The sequence below is a fragment of the Epinephelus lanceolatus genome, chromosome 18 (genome assembly GCF_041903045.1).
Source record: "Epinephelus lanceolatus isolate andai-2023 chromosome 18, ASM4190304v1, whole genome shotgun sequence".
Taxonomy (NCBI): Eukaryota; Metazoa; Chordata; class Actinopteri; order Perciformes; family Serranidae; genus Epinephelus; species Epinephelus lanceolatus.
Window position 1 is genome coordinate 33,424,078 of NC_135751.1, and position 13,458 is coordinate 33,437,535.

At 42.2% G+C, this 13,458-nt stretch overlaps 1 protein-coding gene across 1 annotated transcript; it reads right to left on the minus strand.

Moving 5' to 3' along the window:
• Positions 1-7,957: 7,957 nt before the first annotated feature.
• On the minus strand, positions 7,958-10,888 carry socs1a (suppressor of cytokine signaling 1a). The gene is made up of 2 exons (XM_033644322.2): positions 10,658-10,888; positions 7,958-9,595 (listed from the first exon to the last, which is right to left on the minus strand). Exon 2 carries the CDS (start codon positions 9,536-9,538, stop codon positions 8,825-8,827), a length of 714 nt encoding a protein of 237 aa, XP_033500213.2. The 5' UTR covers positions 9,539-9,595; positions 10,658-10,888; the 3' UTR covers positions 7,958-8,824.
• Between the last annotated feature and the right edge of the window lie 2,570 nt (positions 10,889-13,458).

Here is a 13,458-nt window from a genome sequence, read left to right on the forward strand (position 1 = left end):
GTGAGGCTGCTGCATGAGTCTTGTTGTTGTGTTTGCAGACAGACGAGGCTTTGTTTTGTTTTTCTGCTGCTCTCTCGCTCGAGTTTTTTTTTTTTTCCTTTACCCCCTTCTTCACAGAATCACTCTGTGGTAGTAACAACAGAGGAGGTTCTCCTCAGAGTTTGAGCAAGAAAACCACAGGAAATATTAGAAAAAACTGCCAACCCCAGGAACACACTCACACGCACCCTTGTGTATGACATGACTGAGTGTGTGAAGGCTTCCAGTGATTGTGTTTCATGGATTCATGAGCTGTAAAACCCAGATGTTCGCTGATAAAGATGGATGACAAAGATAAAGAAAAGATCCATCCTTCACTACCATTCTACAACCAGGTGTTAACTTGTTTTTGAGAGTAAAGATTTATGTATGTTTTTGCATCTGACCTGAATTCATATTTGTGTGTGTGTGTGTGTGTGTGTGTGTGTGTGTGTGTGAGTGTGAGTGTGAGAGAGCGAAAGAGAGAGACGGTGATGGTGTTGCCTCTACACCTTCTACCTTTGTTGCTGTGGCTGCTACAGGAGCCCTCAGTCATCTTGTGGTCTATATGTGTTGCTTTTATCGCGGTTCCTCACTTCAGGGAAGTCTGGTTATGCGTGCGTAAACATGTGAATGAGTTCCTGGTACTGCAAAGATACTAGTGTGTGTATGTATGTGTGTTTTCTCTCTGTACCAAACCACAGTGGCAGCATTAAATTGAAGTTTTGACTGTAGAGATCTTACACAGATTTGAAGATTTGTGCTGTTTTCACGTCTGCACGCCCTCGAGTTTAAAACAAGACGGTACTCCACGTATGCCGGTTCTGAATATTAACCGTTGTATCAAGATTAATAACTTATATCTAACTCTGTGGTTTCCTTGAGTTTACCTCAGTCTCAGTGCTTCTTGCTCCTCATTGGTTAGTTCAGTCACATGAGAGTTAGGAACAAGGAAGTGTTGTGAGAGGGGAGAACTGTTCAGTGCTGCTTAGCAAAGTTATCTGTCTCCATCCTGTTGTTTCTCCTCATTACAAATGATCTAACCACCACATATCGAACCCTCATGTTACACATATGTAGGGGCCTCTATACCAAAGTTTATACCAGCAAATTAGCTTAGCTTAGCACAAAGACTGGAAATGGGGGGAAACAGCTAGCTCTGTCTATAGCTAAGAAAATCTCTCGAGTCTTGTTATCACCAGGCAACAAACTGAAACTCTACTGCACCCAGGTGTAATGTGCAGGTCAGGGTAAGCTAATCTGCTCTGCCCCATTAACCAACAACCTGCAAACTCTGAAACTGGAGCTGAAAGCTTCTGGTAATTGGCATTGCAAATAACAACCTACTTGCTGCTAGCTCTATTGTAGGTTATTTCCAGTCAATATCCCAATATAACACATATGAGGGCACAGCTGATGACATAAAGGATTCTGGGTGGAAAAAGAGATGTTTGCTTTCTTGCAGTGAAGACAAGGTGTTAGACCTACATATTCTCAGAGGGCAATATTTATTTCCGAACATTATAACTGGAGAAATTTAAATACGTCGGACTTTAAGGACCCTGAGTGCAGTGGGGCTGATGATGAAGCTTCTTACTCTGTGTGCTTTCACACCTGCCCTGTTTGGTTTGGTTCAATCGAAGTTCATTTGCCCCCTAAGTGCGGTTTGTTTGGGCAGGTGTGAACACAGCAATCGCACTCTGGTGTGCACCTAAACAACCGGCCAGAGACCTCCTTAAAGAGGTGGTCGTTTGCGGTGAGAACGTGTTCTGACCTCGATCTGAACCAACTGCAGCCACATGACACACTGTTTGGGTTGTTTCAGCACATCCAGTGCATCAAAACATCGTTTTCTAGTTGGAGCCGCGCCTCGTTTTCAAACTGTATGGTTTGACTAAAATGAACAATGACAGCAATATAGTCCACGATGAGCAGCGCTAAAATCAACCTGCGTAGTTGTCCCTCCATTGTGACATTAGAAAGTGTCACATTTATCTTGCAAGTGTACTCTTCTTCAACGTTTGCTTTACTTCCTGGATTTTTCCCACATGGAAATTCTGACCAATCAAGAGCAGCTTTCTCACACAAGGCATTTGATCTGGTCTACTTGTAAATATTGCTGTGAGAACATGAACCAACTCTAGGTAATTATGCAACTTTGACACAAAATTAGTCCCTGATTCAGACCAAAGGGGACAACTCTAGGTCTGAAAGCAACCTGAGAGAGAGACAGAAAGAGGGAAAGGGAAGGTGGAGGGTGGACTATTGCACCGTGTTTCTGTAAGGTACTCAGAAGGCTGCTCAATGACTCTCCTGTCCGAAACCTTTTCGCCTGACCTGCTGGTCAGTTCAGCCCCTGCATCACTAGCACCCAGCCCCTTATAAAAGTATAGTCTGTCCTTTTTAAAGTTAGTTGTTTTGTATGGATTAAACAAACAAGACATGATATGCTAATAAGTGAGCTTTAGAGGTGCTGGTAGGTGCATTTTGTTCCCTTGGGACAGGGCAAGGCTAGCTGTTTTCCTGTTTACAGTCTTTATGCTAAGCTAACCAGTGGCTAGCTGTAGCCTGTAATTTAGACAGACAGAATTCTCCACCCCAAAAAAGTGTGGTAAGTTGTTGCTTTGAGGCAGAGGCTGGGGAATTTCTGGAGCCATGATCTAGCAGCTGTTAGAAGAATTACTACATTACACATCCAAACTGGCTTTAGTTGAAGTTTTGAACATCACTGTGTTGTGTGATTCAATTCAGTATCAACATACTCATGAATCAGAAATTCTGAAACATCCCACTAACAAGAACTGGTGAGTAAATTAATCCTGTGAGAAAGCCTGAAGAAACAAAGGAAACGGATGACTCATGATCTTCTTCAGGGAATGGCGATTCTATATCTTTTTTTAAATGAGAAGTCAGGAATTAGTCCCATTGAAAAGCTGTGTCCAAAGAAACACAAGACCAGAGAGGATGCCAGATGCTGATGATGCAGATAGCTCTATCTCAAAGCCAATGGCCTTCATTCTTACCCACACTGAATCTCAAGCTCATTTTTAAAATAACCTCTCCTTGTTATATTTTCTCACTCTGTCCTCGGCCTTTTTCATGTGCACCTTTTTCTCAAGGTGTCGGTTTTCAATTCATTTCTGTAGAAGGGTGTATGTTTGTGTGTGTCTATGTTTTTAAAGGACAGAAAACTCCGAGTGAAGGATTCCACAGAAATCAGCTGATCAGCATCACACAATCACAGAACACCTCACTTCACCTTTCACTTCTCAAAATAGTCGGGAATGTCCTGAAAACCAAGAAGCTATGAATGAAACTGCTACGTATGCCTCACTTACCACCCCACAAGAACACACACACACATTTGTGCTGAAATCTGTGATCTCATTTTCTATGTAAAGCCTAAAAAAGTGAGGAATGGTGACAGATACACACCTATACAACAGTAAGATATTGCAATCAATGCTTTTATCACTGACTCATGTTCCACTGTGGTGTGTCTTTGTATGTGTGTGTTCCACCCCTGCTCAGCCTCTTCCTCAAGCTGAGATAATTATATCCTCAAACGAGTCAGGCTTTACTTGAATTAAGATGTGAGTATTATATTCAGTATGAATCATCAATGTGTGTGTGTGTGAGTGTGTGTGTGTTTGTGTATGTGCGGCTACATTTGTCTAGACCCAAGAGATTAAAAAAAAATCCCCCAAAAGATCACAAAGCCTCATGGTAAGGTTTGGGTTTAGCGTTGGAGTTCTGGTTAGGTATGAGGAAGAGGTTGGAGGTTAGTTAAAGTTACAATCTCCAACCAAATTAGAAATGAAAAGTACACCACACTGCCTGAAAAAGTGACACATACTCTCACAAATGTCATGAAACTGCAAAATTTCAGCAAATGATTCTGATTTCTAAAGATAATGCCAGTTGTGATCACAGCTCATCTTGTCTGTCTGCATCTACAGTTCCCACACATTCTGTGACAGGCTACATGCCGCATTTTCTAACACTGCATTTTTATTTCCACTAATACAAACTCTGATGTCAGTAAATGGAATTAATTAGCATAGCTGCAGCCACATTCATTTTTTAAGCCTAACCTGAAATTGGGATTCACCTTAAAAGTGACAAGATGTAGCTTTAACAGCCTGTCTTTAAACTTAAAGGTCACATATTATGCTGACATTCAGGTTCATACTTGTAATTTGGGTCTCTACCACAACATGTTTACATGCTTTAATGTTCAAAAAACCACATTATTTTTCTCACACTGCCTGCGTAAATATACCTGTAATCACCCTCTGAAACGCTCTGTTTTTCTATATCTATAAACTGAATCACAGTGTTTATTTACAGTAACGTTCGGGTAAAAAATCCTTGTGTCATGTATATAAAATGAAACAGTGCTGGGCAACGCTGCCTCAATTGGTTACTTTATAGCAACCTAAAATAAAGGCCCACCAACAATATCAATATCAGTTTAAGTGTATGCAATATTCAGAATATTTTCACTGCTTTACCTTGCTGTCAGACAGTCTTTTCCAAAGGGGAATTGGTGCCAGACTCCATTGACAACATTCATTTTAGTTGCTGGTCTTGCACTGCCTTGATTGGTTAGTGTGAAAGGTAAAGCGGAGCAAATATTCAAATATAGCATACACTTAAATTGAATTGATGTCATTGTTTTTTAGGTGGTAAAACACATATTGATGTGGTAAAAAACTGCAAACAGGAAAAGAATCCAGGCACTCCAAACAAAAATGAGAATGAGGAAGGAAAGATTAGATTAAAAAGCCTTTAATATAATGGCCAACTCATTAAAAAGCCAACATGTTTCGACCACTGTTGGTCTTCATCAGGGCTGGAGAAACAGATGCGCCAAGGTGTGGTTTCATCTATAAAGCAGCAGCAGCCAATAAGAAACTGTCACATGACACAGTTAATGACATGACAGGTGAAGCCAATGAACCATGATAATAAATCACAGAGAATGAGAAAACAAGAAAAACACACAAAACATAACCAAAAGAAACATCAATCAAACTTAATAAAATACCCATGAACCAGTATTCAACATATGTTCAAGATATGATAAACATATTAAACATAACAGAAACATTAAAGGAAACATGTAAGGTCTATATCTTCATTAAGACCAGGATATTTTAATGCATCCAACTGATGAATCCAAAAAGCTTCCCTTTGGTTAAGTCTCTGTATTCTGTCACCACCCCTAACCATAGGTTTAATGTGCTCAATGCCCTCAATGCACAGTAAGGAGTCATTGGCATTGTGATATTCACTAAAATGCCTGGCGATGGGGTAGTCATGATTTTTAATTCTAATGGCATATTTATGCTCAGCTAGACGATCTCTCAGGCGTCTTTTGGTGCGGCCTATGTAGAAAAAACCTTCCTCACATGGACAGGACAGGCGGTATATAACAAAAGTAGTGTTACAGTTAATGAAATTACTTTGTTTATAAATCCTGTTTGTATTTACATCAACAAATCTTTTAGTTTGCAGGACATTATCACAGTGAGGGCACCGCATACATTTAAAAGTACCCACCGGCTTGGTCAACCAGGTGCTTTTTTTATCTGCTGGAAGATATGAATGCATGAGCTTATCCCTGAGAGTGGGGGCATGTCTAAAAGAAATGACAGGTGGTTGAGGAAACACTTGACTCAACAGATTGTCACTCTCAATAATGGCCCAGTTACTTTTAATAATCCGTTTAATTTGTTCCGCATGTGTACTATATGTAGTAACAAAAAAAGAACGAGACTGATGTACAGGTTTGTGTCTATTTTTATGAAGAAGAGTATCCCCCATTTATCCTAAAATGTTGAAGTTACAACTGAAATTGACAACAGATATAAAGAAGGTTGCCGATGTCGCATATCTCCGTAGTTGAAATCAACTGGCAGTTGTCTTGGAGGTGATTGTTGTTGTTAGCTTAGCATCACGGTGATCCAGTCTATTGGCTGTTTCACTGGAGCTGCATTGCTAGGGAACACCTTGGGTCCATGTTTACTTCCTGTCAGCTAATGTCACTCACATACACTGCAAACAAGAAATACATTTCTAATGTTTATGTTTTAAACCGTATATATAGTATACTTGTGACATCACAAATTCACAGAAGTCCTGTCGGCTTGTTTAAAGGCACAGTTTCCGAATACGAACAGTGTGCATTTCTCTCTGGACTGAGCGTTTAGATACTTTCACGGTATGTTTATAGCACTTATACAACCCGCTTTATTTTGAAAAAGACAGGGGAATCTGACTTTTCACAATATGGGACCTTTAACACTTGATAGCTAGCTTAACGCCAACCAAACATTTTTTTTCTGGGCTCAACCGCAGCTATACCTACCTACCTACTTGGAATTAATGCTTATAATTAGAATAGTTTGACCGTACTTTGACATCTAGCCTGGCTCTGTCCATAAGTTACTAGCACGTCCAAAAGTAACTGAAACATGAGTGCAAGCACCTCTTGAAGGTCTAACCCCACACCTGGGGTTTACTAGGCCTTATTAACTTACTAACTCCTTACACAGTGTGAGTGTAAAAGCAAGAACAGTTTTGTGGGGATAATGTGCCAGACTTGCCAATGTTTCTTGACAGGGTGCTGTAACTTGGACTCGCTGCTTGTTTGAGAGTTGTGAGAAGATGGATATCACTCCCAACCCCGCATCCCACATCTCCTCATAACTCTCAGTAAGAAAATGAAACCAGCAGACAGACTGGAGAAGGGAGGGACACCTGGCAGATAAAAGAAAAACACTAGTGCTATATTGAAACAATGCTGAGAAGCCTCATCATTGTTAGCAATCTGATAACACTTTCACAACCTAGACACCCCACATTTTAGCTCCATTCAACAATCAGTGTTACCTTGATTTATGTAGCAGTTGAACTCTTCAACTTGTGGTTCAGACAGGAAGAAAGTTTCATCAACATCTGCTGCAACTCTACAACAGTTTGGATGCAACAGCCCTGTGTAACAGTGTGTAATAGATATGTAAGGTTCCTGTGTAATCACTGTCCCCAGAGTGTTTCACATGCTGTCCCCCACTCAACTTGACCATAGCTTCATTTCTTCAGAACTAGTCTTCAGAGATGCTTGACCGTGTGAGTACCGATATACTGTCATGTGTGCTGTATTTTTTTAATGAAACACACATTCAAACCAGGTATAGCCACCTGGTTCAGTGTTACCACACCCGTTAAGGAATGGTGGTAATTCAATCAGTGCATAGTTAACAATGGCAGTCCTTTGTTGCAGTCGTGCACTTGACAGGCTTTTATGTTCAGTATGAATAAAGTCTTTTGACATATCTTTGACCTTTCACCTACTATCTAATATTACTTTTATTCCACTCTGCTGATTAACGGCTGTTCTAAATGTGTGCTACACAGATGTTTATCAGAACTCTAAAATCAAAGGTGAGATGTAACTCTGACCCTGACCTTGATCTAACATGTCTATCAAACCACCAACCCCCTGAAAATTTCCCACTTCCTCCTGAGGAAATTTTATGCGCTGGGTCCTCATTAAGTTAAAAGTGCTACACACACACATACACACAATCACTCTCTTCATTATGTGTCACCTCTGCCCCTGTTTCTGGTAAGTGTGCGTGTCTAAGCGTAATAGTCCATTTACTACCAATGTAACCCCACCCACTTGTCACTTTACCCTACACAAATGAGTCATTGTGGTGACGATACTGTACGTAGCCGTGTCACGCTTCCTGTCTCTGTCTGTCTGTCTGTCCTTTTGTGTGTGACAGACTGTGGACAAAGTATGTGAGATAGTGTGGACAAGGTGTGTGTCTGTCCCTCCGCCCCTGCCAACTCCCACCTCTCCCTGCACATGAAATGATTTCTGGGAGAAACATACCACAGTCAAAAAGTGACTAAAAATCCAGCAAGGTTAGTTTAAATATGTTTTATTTCATATCATAGAAAATAAAAAATATAAAAAATATTCTTATATATTTAACTCAGTAAAGACAAACTTATTATCTGCCTGGCAGAGATGGTTGAATAAGAGGCGTGATGCCTCTACATACAGTACAACTTAACACCAGACCTCGTGACTCCAATACCAGCTGACGTCCTCTAAAGTATCTCATCTGCCTGCTGCGAGCAGATTTTAAAAAGACATCAAGTGGTGTTAGAGCCATCAGTGCTGGCAGACATTCATGTGTGTTGTAAACATTCAACATTAGAGTATTAGAGTCTGCTACAAAATTAAATCCAAGTACCACAGCCTGTAAAGGTTTCGGCTGTAACCTCCAACAAGTCCACTCTGTTGATGCTCCTAAAGTCCTTCCACAATCCACTTTTAAATACTTTTGGAATTCTAGTCGCCACAAACTGGCAACTACAGTTTCTAGTAGAGCAGTCCCAGTTGACCCCACCAGTACTTTAATCTCTGTCATAGCCCCGCTGTGTCTGTAGATTTCTCTTAATGCAGCGTTTTCCAAGTTTTCATGCTTCCTCAAGACCAGAAGGCGCTCTGTAAGTGTGCAAGTTGAGTCTCTGGAGGTAATGTATGTTGAAATGTCATGCCCTGTCCAATTGGAGGCAGCCTGTTCCTGACTGTGGCGATAATGTCTCTTTTTAAACTTTCTGCAGTCACAGGGAGATGCTTTTATGTGGAGCCATGGCGATGCAGCCCTAACCTCCAACACATGATGGGCAGGCTTTACCAAACACTCCTGTTTACTGTCACTTGGTAAAAACTGCCTTCTTGAAACTAAAAATAATACTATCAAAACTTTAAATGGCAAGCTAGTCATAGTTTGTAAGGGAATTCCAACAGGAAGTCTCGCACAACATGGGTGACTGGCAGCTCTGGCACCCGGCTTTCTCCACCACACAACCCCATGATGCGCTTCCTGCACAGCTCCTGCAGCGTTGGCTCCCATTTCCTGTACGGGATGCTCAGGCTCTTCTTGGGAGAGCTGGTGTAATGCTCCAAGAGGGCGAAGAGCGTCGGGAAGGAGCGCTCGTTGCCCGCCAGTGAGAACTTTTGCCACTTGTAGTCGATGCGCACGCTGACCGGCCCGCTCTTGCCGTGGTAGGACAGCGTGAAGAAGACGTCTTTCTGACGGCTGTCCCGGATGAGGAAGCTGCCCAGCGGGGCGTCCCGCAGCATGCGATGGGCGTCCTCCACTCCCAGGGGCCCCCAATAGAAGCCGCTGCGCTCGAGCTTGGCCGCTGTGTCTGTGATGATCTTGCAGTCCTCCTTGCAGGAGAAGGTGGGGAAGTGGGTCAGGTACGAAGGGGGGACGGACACCGACCTCGGGTTTGGAGCTGGAGCGGCGCGACGCTGAAGCTGCTCAGACTCTGTGCGGCGAGGGCTGAGAGCGACCTCGTGCCTAGCCAGTGATGATGATGAGGACAAGGAAGATGAGGATGAGGATGAGGATGAGGATGAGGATGAGGACGACGACAAGCTTGACAGCTGGGTCTTGGCATGGCCTTCCACAGCGCTGTCGGCTACCATCCTACAGGGGAGAGAGGCCCCAGACCCTCTCCCATCTCTAACCACCACACTGACATCCTGCAAGAGACAAGACAAGAAACAGTTATCATCTGTGTAAGAAAATTATTAGGAGTTACATTGTCTTTACAAAATCATCCAGACAGTGGTGGTAAATCTCATCACTCACAATAACAACACACAACCTTTAGGCCATGACCATATAGGGCCATGATGCTCTATAAGGAGAGATTTGAAGTGTGGGTGGGCGTGCACAATTCTGTGACTGTCTCCGAGGGTAGGTTAGAAAGTCATTCAAGTTTCCATGGACCTGCACTGTGTTTGATATGAGTGGAATCTGCGGTTAGGGCCAAAATACAGTCAGCTATGATGTCAGCCGCAGACAGATTACTGTACACTGCCTGCGCACTCACACAGGCGTGCACACACAAGTTTGTAGGGCTTGTAATGGCATTTTTTTCTGCCTTAATGACTTAAATTCCAGGTTGAGTAACTTGTTAAGCCAATATATTTTAAAGTAGTTTTTCAGGACATAAATACATTGCTCGAGTCTGGACTGGCTGGATGAGGCGATGCGCATCTGTAGATACTCATCAGCTGAGCACACACCTCAGTACCCACACCACCTTTCACATTTCAACAGGCCTGTCCCCGTGTGTGATTCACCTCCTGTCTGTATACTTGAATGTGAATTACCTAAAACTTGTGCCACTAGTTAATGAGAAGTAGCTTCAGATTCCAGGAAAAGGTAATGATTAACAGGTGGTGACCTGTGTTATAATTTTGGGGATCTCAAGTTTCAGTGCCAGATGATCAGTATCACATGTCCAAGCCATGGAAACAAGTTAAATTATTATTTTGTTTTTTATTTGAAGTGTTTATCTCTGCTACAGTGTGCCAAGTTCATTGACTGCATCTCCTTGTAAAGCTGCTGTTAACATCTGGACAGTAGGAATAAGGAAAGGAGGAAGAATGAAACCCAACCCAAAAAGTCCACACCACTTTGATCCCATATTTCCCACTGCACACGGCCCGGGAAGAAGCAGCCGTGATTGTTGCATTATATCATTTTTGACCTTCAAGAACAGCAGCACAGCGTAAGTCCAGTTTAAAAACTCTTACCGTTTTGTTCTAACAACAGCAGCTGTTTAAAGATCCCTTTGTGTGTAATCCCAAAATGCAAGCGCTGCGCTGGGAGCGGTAAATATCCTGCAGGTAATCCGTGACGCAGCGCAGGGTGGAGGGCTACGTTGCATGTGACAGCTCGGGAGAAACTTCTGCTCGAGCCGCTGGATGTGATTTCCAGCCGTCAGGTCGTGCTCTGGTGTGTGTTTGTGCTGGCGTGGTAAACACTGCGCTTGTGTTTTATACAGCTCGTTGGCCCCTCCTCGGGTTGCTCTGCTTCCTATCAGCCGGCTCGCTTTAGCGGCAGCCGGCCAATTTCTGAGAAGCGAAAGTGAAACTTAGCTCAGGCAGTCCCAGTGTTCTCTCAGTTCGTTTCAGCTTTTATTTGGAGAATTTCGAATAAACCGCAAAGCCACATGACAGTAGGACGTTTACAGAAAGACAGGTGACAGATCCGAGTAATGGCAGAGTTCATTACACATGGAGGGGCTGTTTTAAGTGGTATGTTACAAATGTTCTCTCCCCCTCTTTCTGTCTGTGGTTTTGTCACAAGCAGTATATTATCGACTCACTCCAGATGTATGGCTCCAATTTAGATATGTATAATTAAACATTCCTGCGTCAAAACAGCAGTCATTTCAAAAGAGCACAGGATGTGCTGAGTTTATTATGTGGGATGGCCCCGCCTGAAGCAGTCTGCACTATCAAATGACCTATCAAGTTAAATGTCTTTCATGTCTGGTTTTGGCATTAGTCTCTCAACACTTGAAGCAGATTTTGCATAAGTTCCCGATAAAATCAGGCATACTGGGTGCAGGTTTCAAAAACCTTTGCCCACAAGGTAAGGCTCGATAATGATCTCTGCAGTCAGAGAGCACTTACGGCACAGACCCAGGGGCCCAAAGTGTCTGCAAAGACTCACAGCAGCTATGGAAAGGGGCAAAACAACTACAAAGAGACACAAAAGTAGCACTAAGAAACATAAAACAACTACAGAGAGACACAAAGAGACTACAAACAGATGCAAAACAGCTGCAAAGACACACAGAGACTCACAACAACTATGGAAAAGGGCACAACAACTACTAAGACACTCAAAATGACTACAAAGACATTCAAAATGTCAACAAAAAAATGCAAAATAGCTGCAAAGAGACACGGAGACTCACAACAACTATAGAAAGGGGCAAAACGTCTATAAAGAGACACAAAAGGACAACAAAGCGATGCAAAATGACTACAGAGAGACACAAAAACACTTCGAAGAGATTCAAAATGACAACAAAGAAACATAAAAATGACTACAGAGAGACACAAAAAGTCGACAAGGAGATTCAAAATGTCAATTAAGAGATGCAATACACAGACTCATCACAACTACGGAAAGGGGACAAACAACTGCGAAGAGACACAAAATAACTATAAAGAGACACAAAGCAACTACAGATTCAAAATGACCTCAAAGAAACATAAAACGACTACAAAGAGACACAAAACTACTATGAAGAGATGTAACAGCTGCAAAGAGACACAAAGAGACTCACAACGACTACAAAAAGGAGGAAAACAACCACAGACACACAAAAACTACAAAGTTGCACCACAGAGAGATGCATAACAACTGCAAAAAAACAGGCTAAACAGCTCTAAAGCTTGTGTGTCTTGTTCCTATGCAGGAGAGATGATGGGGCCTTTTGCATGTCTGTGCTCAGATTCCCTTTGTCTCCATGTCCATTTATCTCCCTCAGTATTTAGAATATGTACATTTGTTCCCACCCAATAAAAACATGAAAGTAGCAGAGGATTATTAATTTATTTCCACCATGAATTACTGCAGAAAAGGAACAAATTGATGCATGAAATTTCACCAGAATGCAGGAAATTCATTTTCCTGGAGGAGGACCCCCAAACCCCCCTACTGAAACAACCCCTATGCCTTTCTGTGAAATATCAACTCACATGGGAAGGAAAATATAGATCTGTATTTTAAAAAAGCAGTAGTGAACAGTTGACTGGAGCTTCATGGGGAACCAAATCAGTGTCTCGGCTGCACTTCTTCATTTGTTGTTAATTGTAGGCTCTTCTGCAGAAAGAGGTTTCATGAGGCCTTCACATTTGGGATGATTCATCTCAGAAAGGCTCACATTGTGACATCCTGACAGTCATTTCACTATTTTGACTTCCAACATTGAGCTAAGTCAAGCCAGTTCAACTGTGGATCCTATTTTTTTCCTGTGTGACACATCGAAGAGTAGCTCACATTCCTCTTTCACTGTGATTAAATGTTATTACGCAGCCAGTGAGACTTGGTGGCATGTTGTTTCTGAGTAAGTGCCAACTGTTTCACATAAAGGCACATCGCTCTGCTGCCTATTTTTATGATCTCTAATTATTTAAGTTACAATGAGTTTGTACCAGAATGACAGCAAACATACAGAACACTAAATTTAAGTTAGACTAACTTTATTCAGAGAGCTTTTGTCTGCTCTTGTGTGTGTGCACACAATTATAAATTACCTTATCAGTGTTCCATGCCAAATGATTCATGTATTGGGCATGTAGCGGTTAAAAGTGCATACAGTTAGGCTATTGCACATGAATCTAAATATAACTGCACAAAAGCACGCACACACCAATGGGGGCATGATAGTTCAAGTAATTATAAACCTGTTTTTAGAGAGCCAGATGAAGTAAGCCCCGGGTGGTCTAGTCAGGTTACTAAAGAGCGAGGCGGGCAAACAGAAAGTTAAGGAAAGGCTCAGGGTCAGCTGGCATTGCTGAAAGAGGCAGAGACAGAC